The sequence below is a fragment of the Fusarium fujikuroi genome, chromosome FFUJ_chr04, assembly GCF_900079805.1.
Source record: "Fusarium fujikuroi IMI 58289 draft genome, chromosome FFUJ_chr04".
In the NCBI taxonomy this organism is placed as follows: domain Eukaryota; kingdom Fungi; phylum Ascomycota; class Sordariomycetes; order Hypocreales; family Nectriaceae; genus Fusarium; species Fusarium fujikuroi.
In genome coordinates this window covers 1999022-2019682 of record NC_036625.1, presented here as the reverse complement: position 1 = coordinate 2019682, position 20661 = coordinate 1999022, and the positions used below count along the sequence as shown (strand labels likewise).

The following is a 20661-nucleotide window of genomic DNA, read 5'->3' as shown; positions in this document are numbered from 1 at the left end:
AAAAAAAAAAAAAAAACCCGAAAAGAGCGGAATGTCAGACTCTAAATGACGAAACCTCTGGCTTGCATCGAGAAGCGAGTCGGGAATTTTATGATTGGCTACCACAAGCGAAGCTGACCTGGGTCACATTCCGCTAACGCAAACAGCCCCTGTCTAGACTCTAGGTTTTATACTGCAGCCTAGACTAACTACTCCATACCCTCATCATCATCATCATATTATCGTATCGTATTGGATCCAAATCCACCACTGAATGATTCCGCTGTCTTGCTCAGCCCCTAAAACTGCACCAAAACAAACCTATCTTCAGCCACACCCGTTTGCTTTAATTAACAACACGGGAATGTACCGGGAGCACAAGGACAGGCCAAGGACAACTGGCCCGTACCTTCGGGGCCGAAAATCTCAAGTCATCGAAATCTCTGATGGTCATGGAATTCGATGTGTTTTCGATGTGACGTGACATATTCAAGGTACATACATACATACGAGGGCCTCAACCTGTTTCGACGAAACCTTAGCATCGCATATGGGTACACCATACCCACTTCAACTTCAACCTCAACCTCAACCATGACCTTGATCATTATCCTTCAGACTCCTTGTCAAAGCATGCAGAGAATGTCACCCCTTCATCTCTCACTTCACCAAGTGCCATAAGATACATACATAGACTGCACACTTCTTTGCCTGGCTTAGCCTTACGGCACGTCCCACATCCCGTGTGCAACAGAGACACGACTGATCAATCTCCTGAGCTGTGCGTCAAAGCCCATCTCTCGATCCCTAATCTCGGGGTAGCTTGAGAGCTAGACACGATAGATCGTGCCTAGTAGCTCACCCCATAATAGCAGCACATAGACTTCTCCACCGCCGTTGGCCAGCAGCCGCTGAAACGCATCATCACCCACTTGCATGACCTTCATGATACTCTGGCACAAAATCCCGTTCTATTCACCGATATATGCCGATCCCTCTCTATCCCCATCGCCGTGTGACCTTTCCAACTCCTTGGGGAAGAAAAACCCTGCACTTTGGGGGTAGTATCGTCAATCCTCCCTGTTGAGTTTGTTACTGCACCCCATCCATACCCCCAAAATGGATTGGATACATGAAATGCTTGGCTTCCTAAGCACGGAACTTCGGACATCGATTCCATTTTTGCAGATAGCCATGGCATATTTCCACCGACTGTGGATGGATGGATGGATAGATGTCTGACACCACACCACGTTGAAACCTAAGTGATCCTGCTCGAATCAGACCCCAACGGTCTCCTCTGTGCAGCCATGAGGCAAAAGGGCCTTGGTTCGTCTGGAATGTCCAATACTATCCATTGGCAAACACACCCCTCACACGCGAGTGGCTCAAAAGCTAGCTTACGTTGATTCCGCGACTCCCTCGCCTTCAGGCTTTCCCTTCTGCTTCTTATCCTCCAGGGCTACCTTGTACAGCTCATTGAGATTGTAACGCTTCAGCTCCTCGCTCTCCTTGCCATCAACAACCGAGACTCCGCAGAACGTCTCAACGCTAGTTAGTCAAATGTCATCGCGATAGGTCCAATACGCGAGGGGAGGGGCCGCTTACCTGGAAAATCTCAACCAATACCACCTTGTCGGGACTCGTCAGGTTGACCTTGTGCTTAGGGCTGACCAAGTCCGCAATCTTCTTGATCACCTCGCTCGACTTGAAGGCGGTGTGATTCCGGATGTTATACCTGATGGCGTACTGAAGGGGTCATCGTCAGCTTCAAATAACGATGCTTTCCGCGAATCACAATGTCTACTTACCGTGCAGGCTGCAGACCCCTCACCATCTTGCTCTGATGCAGCGGGCTCTGCGGAAGCGCTTTTGAGCTCAAAGTGAGGCTCCATCACGCTGCGGGCCACGCGTTCAATACCCTTGTCTGTCGCCTTGTCCGTATCAAAGATAGGCGTCAAGCGGTTGATGTACTTGGTCTTGCGTTGCATAGGATCCGGGCAGTCCTTGGCATCCTGAGAGGCCTTGGTAACAAGCTTGAGAGGATCAACGGGCTTGACGGTCTTCATGAAGAAGACGCAGTCGAGGCCAGTCCCAATGGGTGTGAAGGTCTGCTTCGCCTTGGGCTTTGGCTGTGCCATGCTGGCCAACTCCTTCTCGATAGACGCCTCAATATCACCGGAATCTTCATCATCCTCGTCCTTGTCTCCATCCTCGTTCGGGGGCTTCACTCCGAACAGTGACTGTCCGTACTGAAACACGTTAGTTTACCAACCCGTCCAATAGACTGAAAGGGTATCATGAGCGAGTGCCATACCTCGTTACAAAGGTTCTTAAACTCCGTAATCGCTTTGCCCTTCATTCCTCTCGCGTAAGTTACCCAGATTCCAGCATCGTTGACCTCCAAAGTCCTTCCAAGCTCGACCTGCTCAGTTTTCCTGGCTTTTTGGTGTGGCGTTTGCCATTTACCACCACTGCCTCCCTTCTCAAATGTTAGCCCGGCCTGTCCAATAGAGCCATAAAACAGCTTCCCAGGGTTAAGCAAGAGCCTGATCGCCGACAATGGCTCCGTATTTGCTTACTTTGCTCTTCTTGGTGGCTGGGCCATTGCCTCCTGGGCCCTGCTTTCGCTTTCCAGCTCCGTCACTCATGATCACGTCTGATATCCTGCTGTACTGATAAAATATATGCAAATAGATATTCGTGATGCCGTAGGAGTCTTTTCAAAATGAAGCTAGGAGAGTGAGTCTTGTTGCTGTTGAGCTAGGTCGTTGCGCGTGGAGAATTTTGGTCGAGGCGAATCACGTGTGCTGATTGGTGCCGTTTATAGTTGAGAAAGGCGATCAATATTTGAAGAGAGAAAGCTAAAATAGATATTTCTGAACTATACTGATGTTGTTTTTTTTTATACCATAAATGAATGACTCTTATACTGATTCGATTTGATTAGAAAAGAGTGGATGAATGTGGCTTAAGATGCCATTGAGCGTAAAATCCTAATAACCCAGAGACTTCAGATCCCGCATGATGAAGCATATCACAGCTCACGTCTCCAGATGGCACAGACTTTGAGGTAAAAGGTTAGCCAGCTCATGAGTTATGCTGTAATTTCAAATTATCTCAGTGAAGTATGAACGAAAACGTTAGACATATGCGTCACTAAGTTGTCGACTACTAATAATATAGTTAGCTATCACCAGTCATGTAAGAGAATATTAAAGACATAAGAAAATCGCTTTTCAATTTGAGGTACATGAAACATAGACCATCGTCCGCCACTCTATAGTATAAACCATAAACCACTTAAATCATTATTATGTTCTCCAGGAACGTTTTCCAAAACCCTGTCTATCAAATTTCACTCTTTCTCGAGTAACCATTTAGTGCTTCTTGGCGTTGTTCCTAGCACTGGCCTCGGCAGTCATGATGAGAGCGCGAGGAGCATCCTCTCTGGGCATGTAGAGCTCGACGAATTGCAAACACTCAGCAGCGTTGAACTCTTTGTCGGTGAGAAGCTCGTTGAGCTCAGTCTTGGTCTTGATCTGGAAGGTCTTGCAGGTCTTCTCGCCACCGAAGACACTGACGAGGTCCTTGTACTTCCAGTTGTTGATGTCGTTGTAGACAGCATCCATACCGTGAATGAATCGCTCAATGGTGAAGCCATCGTTGCAGATGACGAAACTTGAACAAGAGTCAGTAAAAGACGCAGAGGATGATCAGTCTTGAAAACATACATTGTGGGCTTGAGGTGATGTCGGATCATGGTGCTTAGCTCCTGAGCGGTCAACTGGAAAGATCCATCACCAACAAAGAGAATTGTTCGGCCTTCCTTGCCAGCATCCTTAGCAGCGAGGGCAGCACCCTGGCAAGCACCAACGGACCAGCCGATGCTGCCCCAGAGAACTTGGCTGAGGGCGGTGACATTGCGGGGAAATCGAGTGTCCCAGATACCGAAGTTAGCGGTACCAGTCTCAGTGACGACGATGTCGTTGGGGATGAGGTATTCGCCGACACGGGGCCAGAGCCAGGCCTGTGTGATGATCTCGGAGCCGTCGGTGTTCTTCTCGACCTCGTTTCTGACCTCAGGGATAGAAGGAGCGGGCATAGACTTGGGGTCGACTCGGTCGATGATCTTGCGGAGGACACCACGCATGGCAACGCCGGGATATGTGGAGTAGCGGACCTTGCAGTGAGTGCTGTGGAAATCAACAGAGTTAATTTGTGATGTGCGGTAAGAGAAACCGGTGGTGTTGAAGTCACTCTTGAGAGCACCAATGGTGAGAAGGAGATCAGAGCCCTCAACGATAGACTGGGCACGAGCGGGGTGAGAGCCGTCGCCAGCGAAGACACCACCATAGTTTGGGTGGTCCTCGTTCACAGCACCTTTACCCATGGGGGTAACAAAGACGGGAAGGTCGAGCTTGTCAATGAGCTGGTGAACCTCCTTGACAACACGATGGCGGATAGCACAAGAATCGACAAGGATGACAGGGCGCTGAGCAGCGTACATAGCCTTGAGGATCTCATCAACGACGAAGTCCTCGTTACCGGGGTCGTTTTGAGGCTCAGACAGGTCGATGGGGGTGTCAAGTCGAGCACCCTCAACCTTCTCCTGGACCATATCGGTAGGGACCATGATGTAGACGGGGCGAGAGCGGAGCCAGCAAGTGCGGAGAGCAGTATCAATCTGCTCGGCAATCTCGGAGGGCTTGTTGAGCTTGGCGACGTTGCAAGAGATTTGAGCGCTCATGTTGGCAAAGACATCAAAGTCACCGTTTCCGAGAGTGTGGTGAAGAAGCATCTGGTCACGCTGAGAGATGGTAGAAGGGCATCCAACAATGTGGACGACGGGGATGTGCTCGGAGTAAGAGCCAGCAACGCCGTTGACGGCAGAGAGCTCACCAACACCGAAGGTGGTGATGAGAGCAGCCATCTTGGTGACACGGGCATATCCATCAGCAGCGTAGGCTAAGGTTGTTATGTTAGTGATATGGTGTTTTGAGGTCTGTTGATGAAGTCATGATGAAACTCACCAGCGTTAAGCTCGTTAACACTGCCGACCCACTTGAGGTTGCATTGAGGAAGATAGTCGAGGGCGACGAGGTTGTAGTCGCCGGGAACACCGTGAACAGATCGAACACCGACTTCGTAGAGACGCTTGAAGAGGTATTCAGCCACGTCAATTGGCTTTTGGAGGTTGGAGCTGCTCATGATTGCGGATTGACCGGTAAATTGTTAGGTGAGATAACAGATAAGGTTGATAAGGTTGATATGATGGAGGGGTAACAGAGGAAGCTCGAAGCTTATTTGTAGGATGAGTGAGATGTTATGAGGATGGGGATGGGAATAAGGGGAAGATGATATGAGATGTCTAGGTTAAGAAGTAACCAAGACAACCAAAAGAGGAATGTGATTGATTGTTTGATCGATGGAATGATGAGGAAGGAAGAGAAGATGTTTTCGGTGGAGGGGGAAGGAGGTGTTTATACGTTTGATGCTTCACCTTCGCTACTACGTACGTACTGTATCTGTATGTAGTAAGGTAGGTAGAGAGAGCTATGACTACTAACCTATGAGCAATACAACTGAAGCTTGGTGACAGGTGTGCACCCTCACAAATTGGGTGTACACTCAGCAGTTTACCTACTCTGCCTTACCTGACCTTGCCTTACAGTGTAGCTTGTCACCAATGATACCCCTTGCTCTTCCTTGCTTCTAAACCTCAAATGGGTTGATCTGATCTGATCTGATTGATTGCGCCAAAAATAAGACCATGGTCAGAATGAGCCCAGCCCAGCCCAGTCCTGTCCTGTTCTGGCCCTGTAAGTGTCACTCACTAGAATCGGACCTGTCAAGGAGACAGCACGGGCATAAACCCAGCCCAGTAGCAAATTCTGACCGTTCTTCTCGGCTTCAGAATGTCACGATATTTGCTCGCTCGCTCCCGACTTGAAGCGGCCGAAACCGCGATAGTGAGTGGCAGTACTGTACAGTAAAAGCTACGGTGACGGCGATAAAAGTCCTCTGATGGTGATGTAATGACCCTCCCATGGGCTACCAGCGTCGACGCCACGCACACGGGAGGGCGGCTCTTTTACTGCGAACTAACTTAGGTAGCTTAGTGGGCTCTAACTCTGCATTAGCCGCAGCTATTTTTTTCTCTCCCCTTCTGTAGCAGATCCGTTGTTGTATGCGTAGCAAGCGTAGGTAGCGACCGACAGTCAGAAAATCATATGATGCCATTGTGCCCTGTTTACGGGCCCTCCCAATCGGGCAGACTTTGTCAAGGGTGGAATCTTGATGTTGACTACGGGTCTAAGAACGTCTAGAAACATTTCAATGCCACAGAATGAGTGGATACCTCGATAGAAATCGGATGCTTCTTTTTTGACGATGACAGGGGAACGACGGGACGATGAGGAAAAAGAAAGGAAAGGTGCCAGCCACGATCAAATCTGCCTGCATGGATCCAATGGATGGATGAATGTGATCACCCTCGATAAATCCTTGGCGTGCCTTGTCTTTGCTTGTCAGAGCCAACTCCGGCCATCCCGGCTAGTCCGGACCTGTGCAGCCGAGCGACCACCGGCCGGGATCATAGTCCGTAAAACAATACCCGGAGATGCTAAGTTAGTCGTTAGTCTCAGTCTGCGGTTAGAATTGGAATGGATGGGTATTTGGAAATGGCGTTGTTTTCCCTCTCGAGATGCCTGCGACCGGCAATCGACAAGACAACGGGGGTCCAACTGCGTATGTATGTACATACGCATCAAGATCCAGGCACCTGGCCTGGATCACCATCATTAGTTAGTTATTTCCATGGATGTCGATATCGTTATCGTTGCAAGGTCTGCGGTGGTGGATGTCCATGTCGACCCTGGATACTAAGTAGGTAGCCTCCTCATTCAAGGATGACATAACGAGACTTTTATGTTGATACCTTAGTATTCTTCATTGTCCAACTGTACCTAACTATCTTTACCTCCTTAGTCGCCGGGTAAATTGCGTATGAACAGCAAGCGGCACAACTTGCATACAAGCGTAGCATTCATGATCATCACTGGCGTACATAACGCATGTAGTAATGCTGAGGCAAGACAAGACTCTGCCTTACATTACTGGGGGGAAATATCTCAGCCAACTATCCATTCACAACTCTCTACGTATAACACTCCAGTCAATGAAGCAATCATAAGGAAACCAGCATCAAGCGCAATTCAAGACAGGGATCTCGTGTCCGTAAAAGGCCCTTTCAGTCGTGCTTTGACTCGATAACATCCCGTAATCGACATCCGATTATCACGACCGATATCATCTCAAGCCTATTGTTTCCTGTGTTTTCCGCTCTTTGCCGCAAAATACCAAACCGATGTCGTGTTACAATAGCGGGACGATATCAAATCAAGAGCGTGGATTCAGAGGGGCCATGACAAGCATTGGCTGCGAGACGGGGTGTTGCAGTGTAAGGTAACCTGAGATGTTGGGAACTATCTATACACCACCTTGGCCCTAGCTATGGCCATGCCGCTTGGAAGAGAGCTGTATGTAGTTGGTGGTTTTTGGCAAAAAGGCCGCCCGGTAGTTGTGTTGTACATCCGTGTCATGTCAGATCATTCTTATCGCCGCTTAAAGGGAGTTCACCGAAACGAGCAGGGATGTGCAGCTAGGGTGGTGAACTGGCGAGACCAGCTCCCTGGGATATCGTACTTCCGCTACGCTACGTTCCTGAATTTGACCTCATTCAACAAGGTGGCTGTACTGTATTGAACTGACTCAATATCGCACTCACCCTACCTACCTTACCGGGCTGGCTTTGCCTATAAGACGAAGCTATAACTGCTGATATCGGAAATTTGACACTGCTTCAGAGCGGTGTACAGAATTGATTATGCCCATACTGACAGGTGGTGGGACTCGATGAATGTATTTGACTTCATGATATGTTACATTTGATGTACATCTATCGTTTGTCGTGAGATGGGATTCTATGTAGTATGCATACAGTTCTCGCTTCGCCTCTACTATACAGTTCATGCTCCGTCATGAAAAACTCATCTAAAATCGGCGATTCCCATGCTCCGCTCATAGACGTTTCAAACCGTCTTGCCCATCATTTCTTCCTCTGTCCATAGAAAAGTCATTGACATCCCACGCCTTCATCGGTCCGGCATTAACCACACGTGTATGCATGTATCCACACAACAGTCAACAGTCAACAGTCAACGGCCCATCATGCTATTCTCCAATCGGTGTGCAATCGCTCAGGGGCCCAAATATCGTACACCGTACACCGAACACCGAAACCACAATGTGTGTGTGTGTGTGGTGTGTGTGTGAGTCGAGGCCTCTGGTATACAGTATTGGTAGGCGCGCGAGCGTCCCGGCCCGATCCAGCAGTCAGCCCCAACCTCTGCTCAGAAACAGCTCAATCGCATCTTCCATCCTTCCAGCCTGTCCGCCACCGCTCCTCCCACTTGGAACAGTCGAACTCAGGCTTGCCCAGTTTGCGGTTGACGTCGTTGTGTGCGCCGCACAGCCACTTGCCGAACTCATCACGACTGTTGACCTGTGGCGCTTCTCGTTTTAGATACCCCTGGAAATCTTCTGCGCAGACCCAACAAGGATATAGCTTAGAGAATAGACCGACAAAGCTGAGAAGGTCTGATTTTTGGCCGCTTGACGGCTGTTCCGGATACTGAGCGGCAATAGAGTGAAGCAATGTCCATGTACTGCGGCCTAGCACCTCGACATCTGGAGGGCAGTCGGCCGGAGGACCCTTGACCTTTGCAGCGTCCTGTTTGAGAGTACTCTTTGTCTGGGAAGCCCATGCAGCAAAAGACGTACAGTTCCGGCACCTGAGCAAGGGTTAGTCGAATAGGGCTCCATTTGCAGGGCGTAATGATGAAACTCACGGTTTGCCGTCAGGGCCTAGTACCACTCCCTTGGGGATCCTCTTAGGCGGCTCAGCAGAGCCTCCTACCGACGACGCAGGGGCAGCGGACGCAGCCGCCTGCTGTTGATCGTTTGGATCGCTCGACATTGAATGGCACCACTTGTGGTGGCGAGATCTCTGACTCCGACTCTAACTTCGACTTCTGAGGCGAGTTACCGCTAAGGAATGAGACGGGAACAAGCAGTCGGCGCTTTCGGTGGAATTATTAGGGGGCTGAGTAAGTGAAACAGATCAGGTAAGCAAGCAAACGATCTATCAATGAATGAATGAATGAATGAATGTCAACGAACGAGATGCCACGAAAGAATCTAGGGACTGGAAAGAATTGGGATCTCGAGACTTTTACGATTGTTGTGGTGTGACGTCTATTTGTCAGCCTCTGTCTACTAACATGCATAGAAGAAAAGAAGCTAAACTGCCGGGATGGTAAAACGATCTATCAAGTGTCTTCTCCGTATCGACAGACAGAATTCGAGGCTACTCCTTATCGATAAGCCACCAAATCCTGGAAGCTTCCAGGGGCAGGCCAAATTTATTTAGGCCGGAGCAGCGCCGTCTTCCGGGTGATTATGGGGCGAGGTAACACACTCTCAACCCGTTGTCGATGGAGCTTCTTTAGTGGAGGACGTGCATTCTTCATTCCAGCATCATTTCCGGTCGAGTCTCGTTTTAGTCTCTTGAAAATAAAACATGAATTTATGATTATACAGAAGTGGTGATTCAAGCATCTCTGTCAAACGTCTTCCTATTTGCCAATGTCTTATGATAGTCAGTTCGTGTTTGTGAAAGGCGAGCTTGACAATCCCGTTGCGGCTGTATCATTCATGAACTCATCCATGACCTTACTCAACGCTGTCATGTCATCGCCAACTGAGAAAAATGACGGGTCCAACGCCATGGTTTGACCGAACGTGTTATCGAAACCGCCAAAGTGGTTCTCCGCGGACGGCCGAGATGAAAGGTTGAATGCTATGCACAAGAGTCAGCAGCAAACAACGAGACTTGAAAGGCCAAGAGACTTACTGGTTGATGGTGATGAAACAGAAATCGAACTCTTTCGATCTTGCTCCAGCATGATCGATATTGCCTTGACAGCTCTCTGAGCTTCAAGAGATTCGTCGGATCTCGTCTCCCAGATGTCCTTTGCTACAATCAAAGCCTGCAAGATATCACTTCGCCTATGCAAATCACGTCCTGCATCGTATCTACTTAACGCAAAGCATAGCATCATGGTAGCTTGCATGAACTCGGATCTAAGTGGTGCGGCAACTCTCCAGCGTATGTTGTACATGAGGCCTCCTGGTTGAGTTTCTTCGTTCATGCGCCGTTGGTGCTCCAGGATCGACAGGGCAGCCTTGATGCATATCTCACTGGATCTGACACTCTCTTCTCCTGCCGACCCTCTGACGAAACTGTGTCGATGGAGGAGATAGATGGCTTTCTGAGTGATGATATCAAGCATCATTCGGTTAAGTATAGTAGCTGGACTGTCCGCAATCGACTCTTCGATAGGCCTTAGCCTGAGCCAGTCCGGCAAGGAATCTGCGGCTCTCTCAAGCTTGGCCTGCAAGGTCGCAATGGTAGCCGGTGGAGGGGGCCCTGCTTCGGTTGTGTCGTATATCTCAGCAGCAACTTTGATGACTCCATGCCTGTGGATATTAAACGCCAACATGGAGGGCTCTGAATGTGGCCTTTCAGGCGGTAGGGTGTCGTGCTCAAAACCAATATCGCTATCCAGAAGATACGAGGGCGGGCGAGTGTCACATTGGGAATCTTTGATAATACGTGGAAGCCCAATTTGGGTACTGGTGAAGAAGTCGATGCTGTACAAAGCTGTCCACGCTCGTCGCCTAAGCTCAGCTTGCAATGGTCGGATATTTGGCCAGTGGGATGGCTCACGATGAAGACCCATCCGCATGGCTATCCTTATGATAACACCCATGAGGACCCAGTTCCCAATATTGGCATCGGCATCGGCCTCTTGGTCAACAGCAAAGTGCAATAAAAGCGTCTCAACCGTGTGCGCGCTGGAACGAAGGTAATCTCCAGCAACTAAGCAGTGAATAGTGAGCGTTCGGTAAGTGTCCAGCGTTGTTTGTAGTTCAGAAGCGGACAAGCCATGCATCCCTGCCTCCTTCTTCTGTAATGATACAGCCATGCTCATGATGCTGAACAAGAACCCGACCCAGATGATGGAGACAGCTGAGGGGTTTACCCAGAAATTTACATACTATGGACAGATTAGCCATTATCTCCTCAGACGTTTGTTATGTGCTGACTTCTGCAAGGAATTTGCCTCGATGAAGGATGACTGGTAAGGCGGAGTTAGTAGTTGACTGAACATGAAAGTCATGACTTACTTGAGTCGAAAGTGTTGAAGTACTGGAAGATGTATCTGTCAACTATCTTGCGAGGAGGAACCAAAGCGAGAATCTGGTCCACGGGAAGGCACGAAACATTGGCAAGTAGAGATATTCTCGGTGCCGGAGACTGCTGCGTCAAGCCACTAGCAAAAGGAGAAGACCCTTCACTGACAATGTCGGAGCCATCATCAGCGAGCTCATCTCTGAGTTGTTGAATCTAGGGTATCACGTCAGTTGAAGGTCTCCATAATGAATTTTGTTCTTACATCTTCCAATATTGTAGCCCAATGTGAGCTACCTGTGTACACAGCCTGGTTATCTGCCAGGCTGAGTTTTCCCATTCGAACACTTGGCGATGTGCCTGATGTAGTTGGCTCAAAATGACTCGAGGCATTGTCTGGTTGGATTGCATCGTTCAACGACTGGTTTGAACTCTCAGCCTTATCTCTCAGTTCCGTCACCAGATTCTCAAGACGAGCTATTCTCTGACGAGCTTTCTGGTTTCTGTTATGAGGTCTGTAATCTATGGCATCCTTGCGTTCTTGTTCCGAGCAAGTAAAGATGCACTCGGTAGGTTTTCCGCGCCGTGTGCAGGCGCCGCAGGGTGACTGTCTATCGCATCGAAGTCTGCAGTAAGGTCAACATCATATCGGGTCTCTCTGGTTTGTCTGGCTTACTTGCGTCCCCTGCAGAAAGTACAGCTCAGAATTGGCTTCTCACGTTTTCTTGTTTGGGTGTTTGACTGTGCTTGATGAGTTTCCATGAGTTAAAGCGGTTAGGGCTTATTCGCCTCTAGACCCGACAAAAATGATGAAGCTAGTGTAGATTGAAGTTTGGCTACTGGATGTGAAGTCATTTCACTCATGATCCTAGGAGTCACACGTGATTCAGCACCGATGATACCCAACAGAAGACAAGGCAGTAAGGTATGTGGTATATTTTGTGAAATACCATGTCTGAGATCTGGTTTACTACGTATCGTGAGAAGCGTAGCTCATTCAGGGAATGTGCCTTGAGCTGGTCTCTAATTTTGACGGTCGAACGATAAACATCAATCCAATGTTCATATAGATTAAGACGGATAAACGGAATGTGAGTAGTTAAATAAAGCGGCTCAGCCTCTCATCTTTGTTTCAAGCCGCAATAGCGGACGAACGAAGGATTTTCGGACGTTGATCCTTCGTGGAGGGTCGTTCAGCGGACGGTCGGACGGTCATGGTGTAAGCTCATTGGTCAATTATGACCGTCCGAAATACCATCTCTCTACGGACATTGTCGATGGATTCCATGGCGGACATTTTGCGATATGCCGATAATTATATATAACAACAAGAGAATTTGTTGATTCCACTCGATCCAATTCAATCACATTCTACAACTGTATCAGCAACTTGCCCATTCAGCATCAACTACGCCCCTTTAGACTACACTTCTTTCACACAATCACAATGATCGCCTCGGACAATGCCCCGGCCGATGTGGTCTATCCAAAAGGCATGAAGTTTGCCATATTGATGATTTCACTATATATCAGCATGTTCCTGGTTGCCTTGGTATGTCCTGAAATCACTCGATGCAATCGACACAGCTAACAGTCTTTAGGACAAACTCATTATCTCTACTGCTATACCCGCTATCACGAACGAGTTTCATGCTACGAGTGACATTGGTTGGTACGGTACAGCTTACCTTCTTACCAACTGTGCCTTCTTGTTAGTATTTGGCAAACTATATACCATCTTGGATATCAAGACGACCTTTATGACTGCCATGGTACTCTTTGAGATTGGCTCAGCTATCTGTGGTGCTGCCCCAAACTCGATTGCTTTCATCATTGGAAGAGCTGTCGCAGGTCTAGGCGGTGCTGGTACGCAGTCTGGTATCGTAAGTTGTTCCCTAATGCTCCGAGGATAACACCCTTACTTACACTGTTAGCTCGTCATCATTGTCTATGCTGTCCCTCTTGAGAAGCGGCCTCAGTACCAGGGCCTCTTCGGTGCAGTCTTTGGAATTGCTTCAGCTATTGGACCTGTCATTGGAGGTGTCTTCACAACCCACGTCACTTGGAGGTGGTGCTTCTACATCAATCTCCCCCTTGGCGCCGTTGTTTTGACCTTTGTCTTCCTATTTCTCCAAGTTCCTCGCCAATTTACTCAGAAGACCGGCCTGATGTACAAGCTCCAGCAACTGAACGTACTCGGCTTGATTGCTCTCATCCCTGGTGTCGTTTGCCTCTGCCTGGCTCTCCAATGGGGTGGCTTCGAGTATAGCGTAAGTGTCTGTCCCCTGTGCGGCAAAGACTCAACTAACATCACTTAGTGGAAAAATGGTCGTATTATTGCTTTGCTCGTGGTTGCTTTCACCCTCCTTATCGCCTTTGTCCTCATCCAAGTTTGGAAGCCCGAGCAAGCAACTGTCCCTCCTCACATCTTCGCCAAGCGCAGCATTTTCGGTGGCTTTTGGGTGAGCTTTTGTATTGGTGCCCATCAGACACTGTTGATTTACTTCCTCCCTGTCTGGTTTCAGGTCATCAACGGAGATTCTGCCATGAACAGTGGAATTCATCTCTTGGCCATGGTACTTGCTCTTGTTGTTGGCTCCATCATCAGCGGCGTTCTCACCTCTCGCATTGGATATTATATGCCGTTCCTCATTGCCGGAATCTGCATTTCTTCCATCGGCGCTGGCCTTTTTACTATCCTTGGTACTAATGCCTCGGAAGGCCAGTGGATTGGATATCAGATTGTATATGGCTTTGGTCTCGGTGCCTGTTCCCAGGCTCCCAACATGGCCGCCCAGACTGTTCTTCCACGCAACCAGGTATCGATTGGCGCTTCGCTCGTCATCTTTGCCCAAACACTCTCCGGTGCCATCTTCGTTTCTGTTGGCACCAACGTGCTCGATGGAGAATTGGCCAAGCGTTTGTCCGCTTTCACAAGCGTTACTCCTAAGCAAATCGAGTCCGCTGGCTTAACAGGTCTTCTCAAGACTATCCCTGAGAAGTTCCACAAGGAGACACTGACTGCCTACAACGATTCGCTGCATATTTGCTTCCGCGTCGCACTCGTCATGGCTTGCCTGGCTATCTTGGGGGCGTTGGCTATGGAGTGGGCCAGCGTGAAGAAAGAAGTAGTCGAGACAACAAAGGAGAGTGACAATGAGGTAGAGGAGAAGTCGGTTGTTTGATTGCTTGTAGGAAGGCGTTAGAGTTATTGTTGATAGATGGTTGCTTCTGCACTGAATACCCAGCTCGATAATTAGATCTCATTCACTATTCACATGATTATACGCCGTTGCAATGATTGCATTTGTTATCAAAAAGTCACCTTGATAAATCAGTGAAGATAAGATATTCAGTGGACAACCTGGAAGCTCTTCAACTGCCGTCTCTCTCAGTTATCGATAAAGCTGTCGCCCACTTTTCCCATGAGCCCCTCACCTGCATCCCACCTTCCGAGTCTCCGAAAGTTGCTGATCTTCCCACCTCATAATCTCGACTTCGTTCTCCCATTGATTACCTCTCCGCCATTCTTTCACCTTAAAAAACCACGCATCGATAGTATCGCCAGCCGCATTAATCCATACATATACGCATCAGACCAATCTCGACCCATCATGACAACTACCAATCCCACCACGGAGCAAGCATCCGAGATACCTGTACTCCTACTGAAGACGAGATCGAGCCCTGGCGATTCCTACGAAGATCTTTTCTCAGAATCTAATGTTAATGCGAGTGGTTTTGCGCCGCAGTTCGTGCCTGTTCTTCTGCACCAATTTCACAGTGACGGCATGAACGAAGTCGCAGCGCTACTTCGCGATCGCCGCATCGGAAATCAGAAACACCATGAATACGGCGGCTTAATCTTTACATCACAACGCGCCGTCGAAGCTTTTGTGAAGCTTGTCGAAGACGGAAAGGCCGGTAAGTCATAACCTTGGAGCAATTATATCTCTAGAACAATCTTGGCTAACACAGTCTCTCTTGCGACAGATGACATTCCCAAACCCGAAGAGAAAACCTCATGGCCTCATCTACAGAACATTCCTGTCTATAGTGTCGGCCCCGCCACTACTCGCGCCCTCGCTGCTGTCCCTCAAGAACCTCCTCTCCAAGTCTTTGGTAGCCACACAGGCAACGGCGCAGCCCTTGCTCCTTTTATCCTCGCCCACTACTACGAATGGTACGGCGGCCAAAAACGTGCGACTCTCCCGCCTATTCTATTCCTCGTTGGAGAAACCCGTCGTGATATCATTCCCAAAACGCTGCAGGACGGCGCACTACCAGATACAGAGCGCATTCGTGTGACAGAGACGGTTGTCTACGGGACGGGCGTCATGGAGAGCTTTCCGGTTGATCTACGCAGGGTCCTCGGGGAAACGCGCAATGATTCTATGCGATGGATTGTGGTATTCTCACCAACCGGATGCGATAGTATGCTTCGAGTCATGGGAATCCTGGATCCTGAGACCAATAAGGTGTATAAGGGCTATGAACGGGACGGCAAGACGTTCATCGCGACCATCGGACCTACGACAAGAGATCACCTCCTATCTTTTGGTTTCGAGCCTGACGTGTGCGCCGAGTTACCGACACCTCAAGGAGTATTGGAAGGGATCCAGGCGTTCATGGTCAAGAGACAGAGCTGAGACAGGGAGCAATAAAACAATTGACCTTTTTGTAACACTACATGCGGAGTATTGAAGGGCCACTAATGGTAAAGAGTTGGGAGTATCAGCTCCGGGTATCATAGATTTTTACTGATCTTGCCTTGAATATTGTTTTGCTGTTGTCCTCCTTGTTCTATACCCAAAAAGGGGTTGTCCAAACAAAGGTCGCCCTGCCTTGACATCAAATAGATCTTCCTTCTTCCCATAGAGCATCAATTTAATGAGAGACCGATCCGCCTGTGAATACCATATCATAACACCGAGCGCCATGCAAGCACGTGAAGCCGTAACGAAGCACCATCGTCATCATCATACGCCCATAACCCAGAGTTCGACTCCGATGACGCCAAATTTGGTTCCCTCGTCACTCAGAGGTTCGTTACCAAAGGTCTCGCACCTTGAGCTATGCCCGTTCTCAAGCCCATTATCTAACCACAGCCCATAATGCCCACCGCCTGATCCAACACTTAGAAAGCCGGTCTCGCAGTTGATGCAGAAGTCATTCAGACCGCTGTACGGGAATGCTTTGAACCTGACAGCTTCGCTAGGTGTAGGCGACGGCGCGCGAGAATGTGTAGGGGTGTTGCTCTCTGACGAAGGCGGTGGCGGGGCGAGCGTTGTAATTCGAGAGTTCAGGTTTGTCGTATCAGCCGATGGAGGTGGAGGGAGAGGCGTGATAGTCGAGGCTCGCCAGAGGAAGCATTCGCCGTTGCCAAAGTACGAATGCGCAGGATGAGGGTATTCGGATAGGTATGCGCCAAAGATCTGATCATGTCAGTTAACAGGATAACGTCATATGGGCTCACTGGATACGCACTCCTCCTTCTAGGTCTTTGACGACCAGGACAAAACCAGCTCGTTTGCCCTCATATTGTCGACAGCGCTGATAAAGAGTCGTTAAGCTCGCGCCGTCCTGCTCGAGGCTATAGACCAGATGCCAGTCGTCTACGATGCGTAGACGCTCAGGGACCATGGTGCGAATCTCCTCCGCGACAGCGACTGTCAGCAACTTGGCCGACGTGGGCGTGCCCTGACGATAGCCATGCAAAACAAGAGGATCCAGAGGTGGAGGACGAAGGGGGCTCGCTGTACGGCGTACGGGTGTGAAGACACCGTTTATACCGTCTTTTGTGCCATTGCCATTGTGGTACTTGTAGTCGTCTTCGTAGGCGGTGTCGGCCTGGCTAGGGAACGAACCCTCACTAGAGAAGCGACGGATGAGGCCGGTCCACATGTTGGTGATGTATGATGCAGAGGCGCGATTAGGATTGTTGGGCGTAGTGGCGCCAGGAGATTCGGGAGATTCGGGGGATTCGTTGCAGTCAGAAGAGCTCATGACGTGTAAACACGGAGTCTAGTGATAGTGATGCTCAAATTAGGAAGCGCAGGAGGCCATAGACACGAGATTTGAAGCATTCAGTGATCAGGAAACTGAATAAGAATAATGCCGTTGCTAGAAAGGAGACAGGGCGTTGATATGTAGTGTTGAGATCTGAGACATTGGAGGAAATGAATGAATGAATAAGTTCTGGCGCTGTTATGGTAGTGGAGGGTAGCTGTTGGAGATAGAATGCATGAGATTGGGGGAGCTAGTGGAGCTAGATATAGCGGGGTTAACGCCTAACGTTAGAACAAGTCTTCAAAGAACCCGCACGATCTTGGGAATCGATGCCCTGACATTAAGAAGTTCCAACTCGCTTCCATGGCTTGAAAATGTATAGCTTTAAGGCAGCAATTGCCACATCCTCTGCTGGATGCCTTACTCAACAGCTTACAACGAATTGCGTGGTGATTCATAAGCCTGTGGTCTCTTTTACTGGCCACATGCGTGTATGTACGTACACGCTGGCAAACTTCATGATCGTCATCAACACCAGAGCCTCAAGCACCAAAACGCTAGCTCGATATGGCCAACGGCCTATCACGGCTGAAATGCTGGCTCGGTCTAGACCTTTTGATCTGTTTTCTTGTCATTCGGACTCTCTGATTGTCACGTTCCTGAAGGCACTAAACTTGGCCGATGAGGATTGGGTGAAACAAAAGTCATGATATTACTTGATGTCTCTATTTGATTAGTGGTCTCTCTCAGCGTGTATAGTTCCTGACATGTACGGAGTAGAGAGAATACTCTAACATCTAAGTTTGCTACTAATGAAACTCTGATTTACTATTGATCACCTGAGTATGCTCAACACGTATCATCATGAATTTCTTTTTTTTTCTTGGGATATAACAACTAAAAAAAGAAATGGCTGCAATGTGCACTTCATCAAATCATCTTCAAGTCCCATGTTTGCCTCTCTCAGATTCAGGCCCTGATCCTGACTCTGGCCCGTGTCTTTGATCCTGTTTCCATACATTTGACCCTCTTTCAACATCAAGTTTGCCCAAAAGACCCATGCCATTTGCATGCTATGCAGACTAAACTAGTAGGTGATTCCGTGTATGTTTGCGTGCGTGAGGGTTGTGCTGTGGTCTATCTATCTTCTCCAAATTCTGCCATTGATCTTCCTCTCAAAAGTCACAACTACGTATGAGCACACCTGCTAGCAACAGATGGCCCGTCAGAGGTGTCTCGGATCGCAGATCCTAGCTGCCTCACCCATCTTCGTCATCATACCATATTTACCTCATAATCTCCTGGTAGATCAACTGCTTCAGCTGCTCCTTGCTCAGGTTGTCTTTGTGCTTGTCAAAGTCAAAGAACTCCTCGGGGATCGGGGGTGCTGTTGGCTCGTCCTCGGGATCGTGGTAAGGCTCAAGGTATGGGTGCTTCAGAGCCTCCTCCACAGTGATGCGCTTAACAGGATTGAATGCGAGGAGCTTCTCGAGCAGGTCGAGGGCCAGATCCGAGGTCTTGGGGAATAGAGTTCGGAAGGGAACCTTTTTCTTGAAGGGAAGCGATCGAATGTATTCTCGAGCGCGGCGCGACTTGATTCCGTAGTAGTCTTCCATAGTGGGCGTGCCCAGCACGTCCAGAATGAGTGTCAACTGGTGGTGGTCTAGCGGTCAAATGGTCAGTACAGAGCTCTATCGTCTCAGGCGTTTCAGCAATCACTTACAGTCCTTGCCAGGGAACAGTGGCTTGCCGCTGAGCATCTCGGCGAGAATGCAGCCAACCGACCACACATCGATAGCCTTGGTGTACTCCTTGAAAGTCAACATGATCTCGGGCGCACGATACCATCGAGTCGCCACATATTCAGTCATGAAACCGGAATTGTCCTCCTGCGAAGCAGCGGATCGCGCAAGACCAAAATCGCAGACCTTGAGATCACAGTTGGCGTTGAGGAGGAGGTTGGAGGGCTTCAAGTCTCGGTGCAGCACGTTGGCTGAGTGCATGGCCTTGAGGGCGCGGAGGGTCTGATAGATGAAGTACTGGCAGTGGTCGTCAGAAAGGTCCTGGGTGCGGATGACTCGGTGCATATCCGTCTCCATCAGCTCCTGTGTCGTTCGTTAGTCTGCTGTTGCTATTGCGACTGAGCGCTTGTGGTACAAACCTGGATCAAGTAGACTTCATTAAATGACTCGTAGTTTCGGGGCTTCTGGATATCGAGAATGGAGATGATGTTCTCGTGGTTGAAATATCGCAACAACTTCATCTCTCGCAGGGTTCTTAGACAGAACATGGAGTGATCGAAAGGGGTGATCTTCTTGATGGCGACCTTTTGGCCGGAGGGCTTGTGAATGGCAGAGCTGAAGGAGAGTTAGAATTCGATACACTGCGTAAAGCACACGACACAAGAAAACATACCAGACAACACCGTAGGCGCCCTCACCAACAACATCCTGAATATCATACTGCTCGCTCACGTTGAACGAGATCTTGCGGGACCCCGCAGCGTTAGGGGGGTTCGATCGAGACATGGTCGCGGTGAGAAGGAGGGGAAAGCTGAAGAGGATTAGAGCGACCGAAAAGCTACGACTGATGCCGCGTTGAGAAGAATGCGCAGTCGCTCGATGGGTCGGTCGGTCGAGATGTTGTAGAAATAAGGTAGAGACAAGTTCAAGAGAAAAGAACCAGCCAAGCAAGACCACCTAAGAAGACTCCTTTGTTGGTACTTGAAGGACCTGGACCTGGACTTGGACCAGCTGGGCTGGGCTGGGCAGGACTGGGCTGGATTGGACTGGCTGATTAAGGATGATTTGAGGGGTTAGGTATTGAGCTCCACCCAATACTATCGCTAGATTTGATTATAGACGAGACTCAACGGAATCGAGAGAGATATGCAGCTGATGATTTATAGCGACCGAGACAAGAACCGAAGTTGAAAGGTGTAAAATAGGTAGGTATTTAGTATGAAGAAAAAAGGGTTGACAGCGACGGGAAGTTATAGTAGCGATAAAGTAGTAGTACAGGCTACAGCAGCTAAGGTAAGGGTAGAGATGGAACAGAAGAGCTCCACGTCCGCTCGGGCCGTGCTGATGCTGGTCTGGTTCGCAAGTTGAGAGCGCGGGGCAGAAGAGGGTCTTGCACTGCTGTAAAGACCCGTACAGAGGCTAGCGCGTCGTGGCAGAGGCCCAGGTTTCAGTTCGGTTCGCCGTCGTCAACGGTGACTATAGGTAAGAATGGGTAAGGATATTGCTGCACGGGCTATTTCTTAGGGGGAGGAGAGTGAGAGAATCTAGGTAGAGAGTCTTCCGAGTCTAGCAGTTGGATTGATAGAGAGAGAGAGAGAGAGAGAGAGAGAGAGA

General features: G+C 49.2%; 8 protein-coding genes; 2 read left to right on the top strand and 6 right to left on the bottom strand.

Moving 5' to 3' along the window:
- Window positions 1–1379: 1379 nt before the first annotated feature.
- FFUJ_13630 (related to P.falciparum dihydropteroate synthase) lies at window positions 1380–2630 on the bottom strand (the record flags this gene model as incomplete). XM_023576336.1 has 5 exons in its annotated part: window positions 1380–1523; window positions 1588–1728; window positions 1791–2231; window positions 2297–2461; window positions 2562–2630. The coding sequence occupies 5 exons, from the start codon at window positions 2628–2630 to the stop codon at window positions 1380–1382; spliced, it is 960 nt and encodes a 319-aa protein (XP_023429501.1).
- A 729-nt stretch (window positions 2631–3359) lies between these two features.
- Window positions 3360–5190, bottom strand: FFUJ_13629 (probable pyruvate decarboxylase; the record flags this gene model as incomplete). XM_023576335.1 has 3 exons in its annotated part: window positions 3360–3660; window positions 3714–4947; window positions 5013–5190. The coding sequence occupies 3 exons, from the start codon at window positions 5188–5190 to the stop codon at window positions 3360–3362; spliced, it is 1713 nt and encodes a 570-aa protein (XP_023429500.1).
- Window positions 5191–8404: 3214 nt separating this feature from the next.
- FFUJ_13628 (related to erv1 protein, mitochondrial precursor) lies at window positions 8405–9019 on the bottom strand (the record flags this gene model as incomplete). XM_023576334.1 has 2 exons in its annotated part: window positions 8405–8834; window positions 8892–9019. 2 exons carry the CDS (start codon window positions 9017–9019, stop codon window positions 8405–8407), a joined length of 558 nt encoding a protein of 185 aa, XP_023429499.1.
- Window positions 9020–9701: 682 nt separating this feature from the next.
- On the bottom strand, window positions 9702–12058 carry FFUJ_13627 (uncharacterized protein; the record flags this gene model as incomplete). XM_023576333.1 has 6 exons in its annotated part: window positions 9702–9901; window positions 9956–11162; window positions 11212–11243; window positions 11293–11512; window positions 11562–11922; window positions 11973–12058. The coding sequence occupies 6 exons, from the start codon at window positions 12056–12058 to the stop codon at window positions 9702–9704; spliced, it is 2106 nt and encodes a 701-aa protein (XP_023429498.1).
- Window positions 12059–12743: 685 nt separating this feature from the next.
- FFUJ_13626 (probable aflatoxin efflux pump AFLT) lies at window positions 12744–14481 on the top strand (the record flags this gene model as incomplete). XM_023576332.1 has 4 exons in its annotated part: window positions 12744–12848; window positions 12898–13179; window positions 13231–13566; window positions 13615–14481. The coding sequence occupies 4 exons, from the start codon at window positions 12744–12746 to the stop codon at window positions 14479–14481; spliced, it is 1590 nt and encodes a 529-aa protein (XP_023429497.1).
- A 429-nt stretch (window positions 14482–14910) lies between these two features.
- Window positions 14911–15945, top strand: FFUJ_13625 (related to uroporphyrinogen III synthase; the record flags this gene model as incomplete). XM_023576331.1 has 2 exons in its annotated part: window positions 14911–15220; window positions 15290–15945. 2 exons carry the CDS (start codon window positions 14911–14913, stop codon window positions 15943–15945), a joined length of 966 nt encoding a protein of 321 aa, XP_023429496.1.
- Window positions 15946–16275: 330 nt separating this feature from the next.
- FFUJ_13624 (Oxidation resistance protein 1) lies at window positions 16276–17302 on the bottom strand (the record flags this gene model as incomplete). XM_023576330.1 has 2 exons in its annotated part: window positions 16276–16731; window positions 16784–17302. The coding sequence occupies 2 exons, from the start codon at window positions 17300–17302 to the stop codon at window positions 16276–16278; spliced, it is 975 nt and encodes a 324-aa protein (XP_023429495.1).
- Window positions 17303–18591: 1289 nt separating this feature from the next.
- FFUJ_13623 (pathogenicity MAP kinase 1) lies at window positions 18592–19833 on the bottom strand (the record flags this gene model as incomplete). XM_023576329.1 has 4 exons in its annotated part: window positions 18592–18968; window positions 19029–19410; window positions 19467–19662; window positions 19721–19833. The coding sequence occupies 4 exons, from the start codon at window positions 19831–19833 to the stop codon at window positions 18592–18594; spliced, it is 1068 nt and encodes a 355-aa protein (XP_023429494.1).
- Between the last annotated feature and the right edge of the window lie 828 nt (window positions 19834–20661).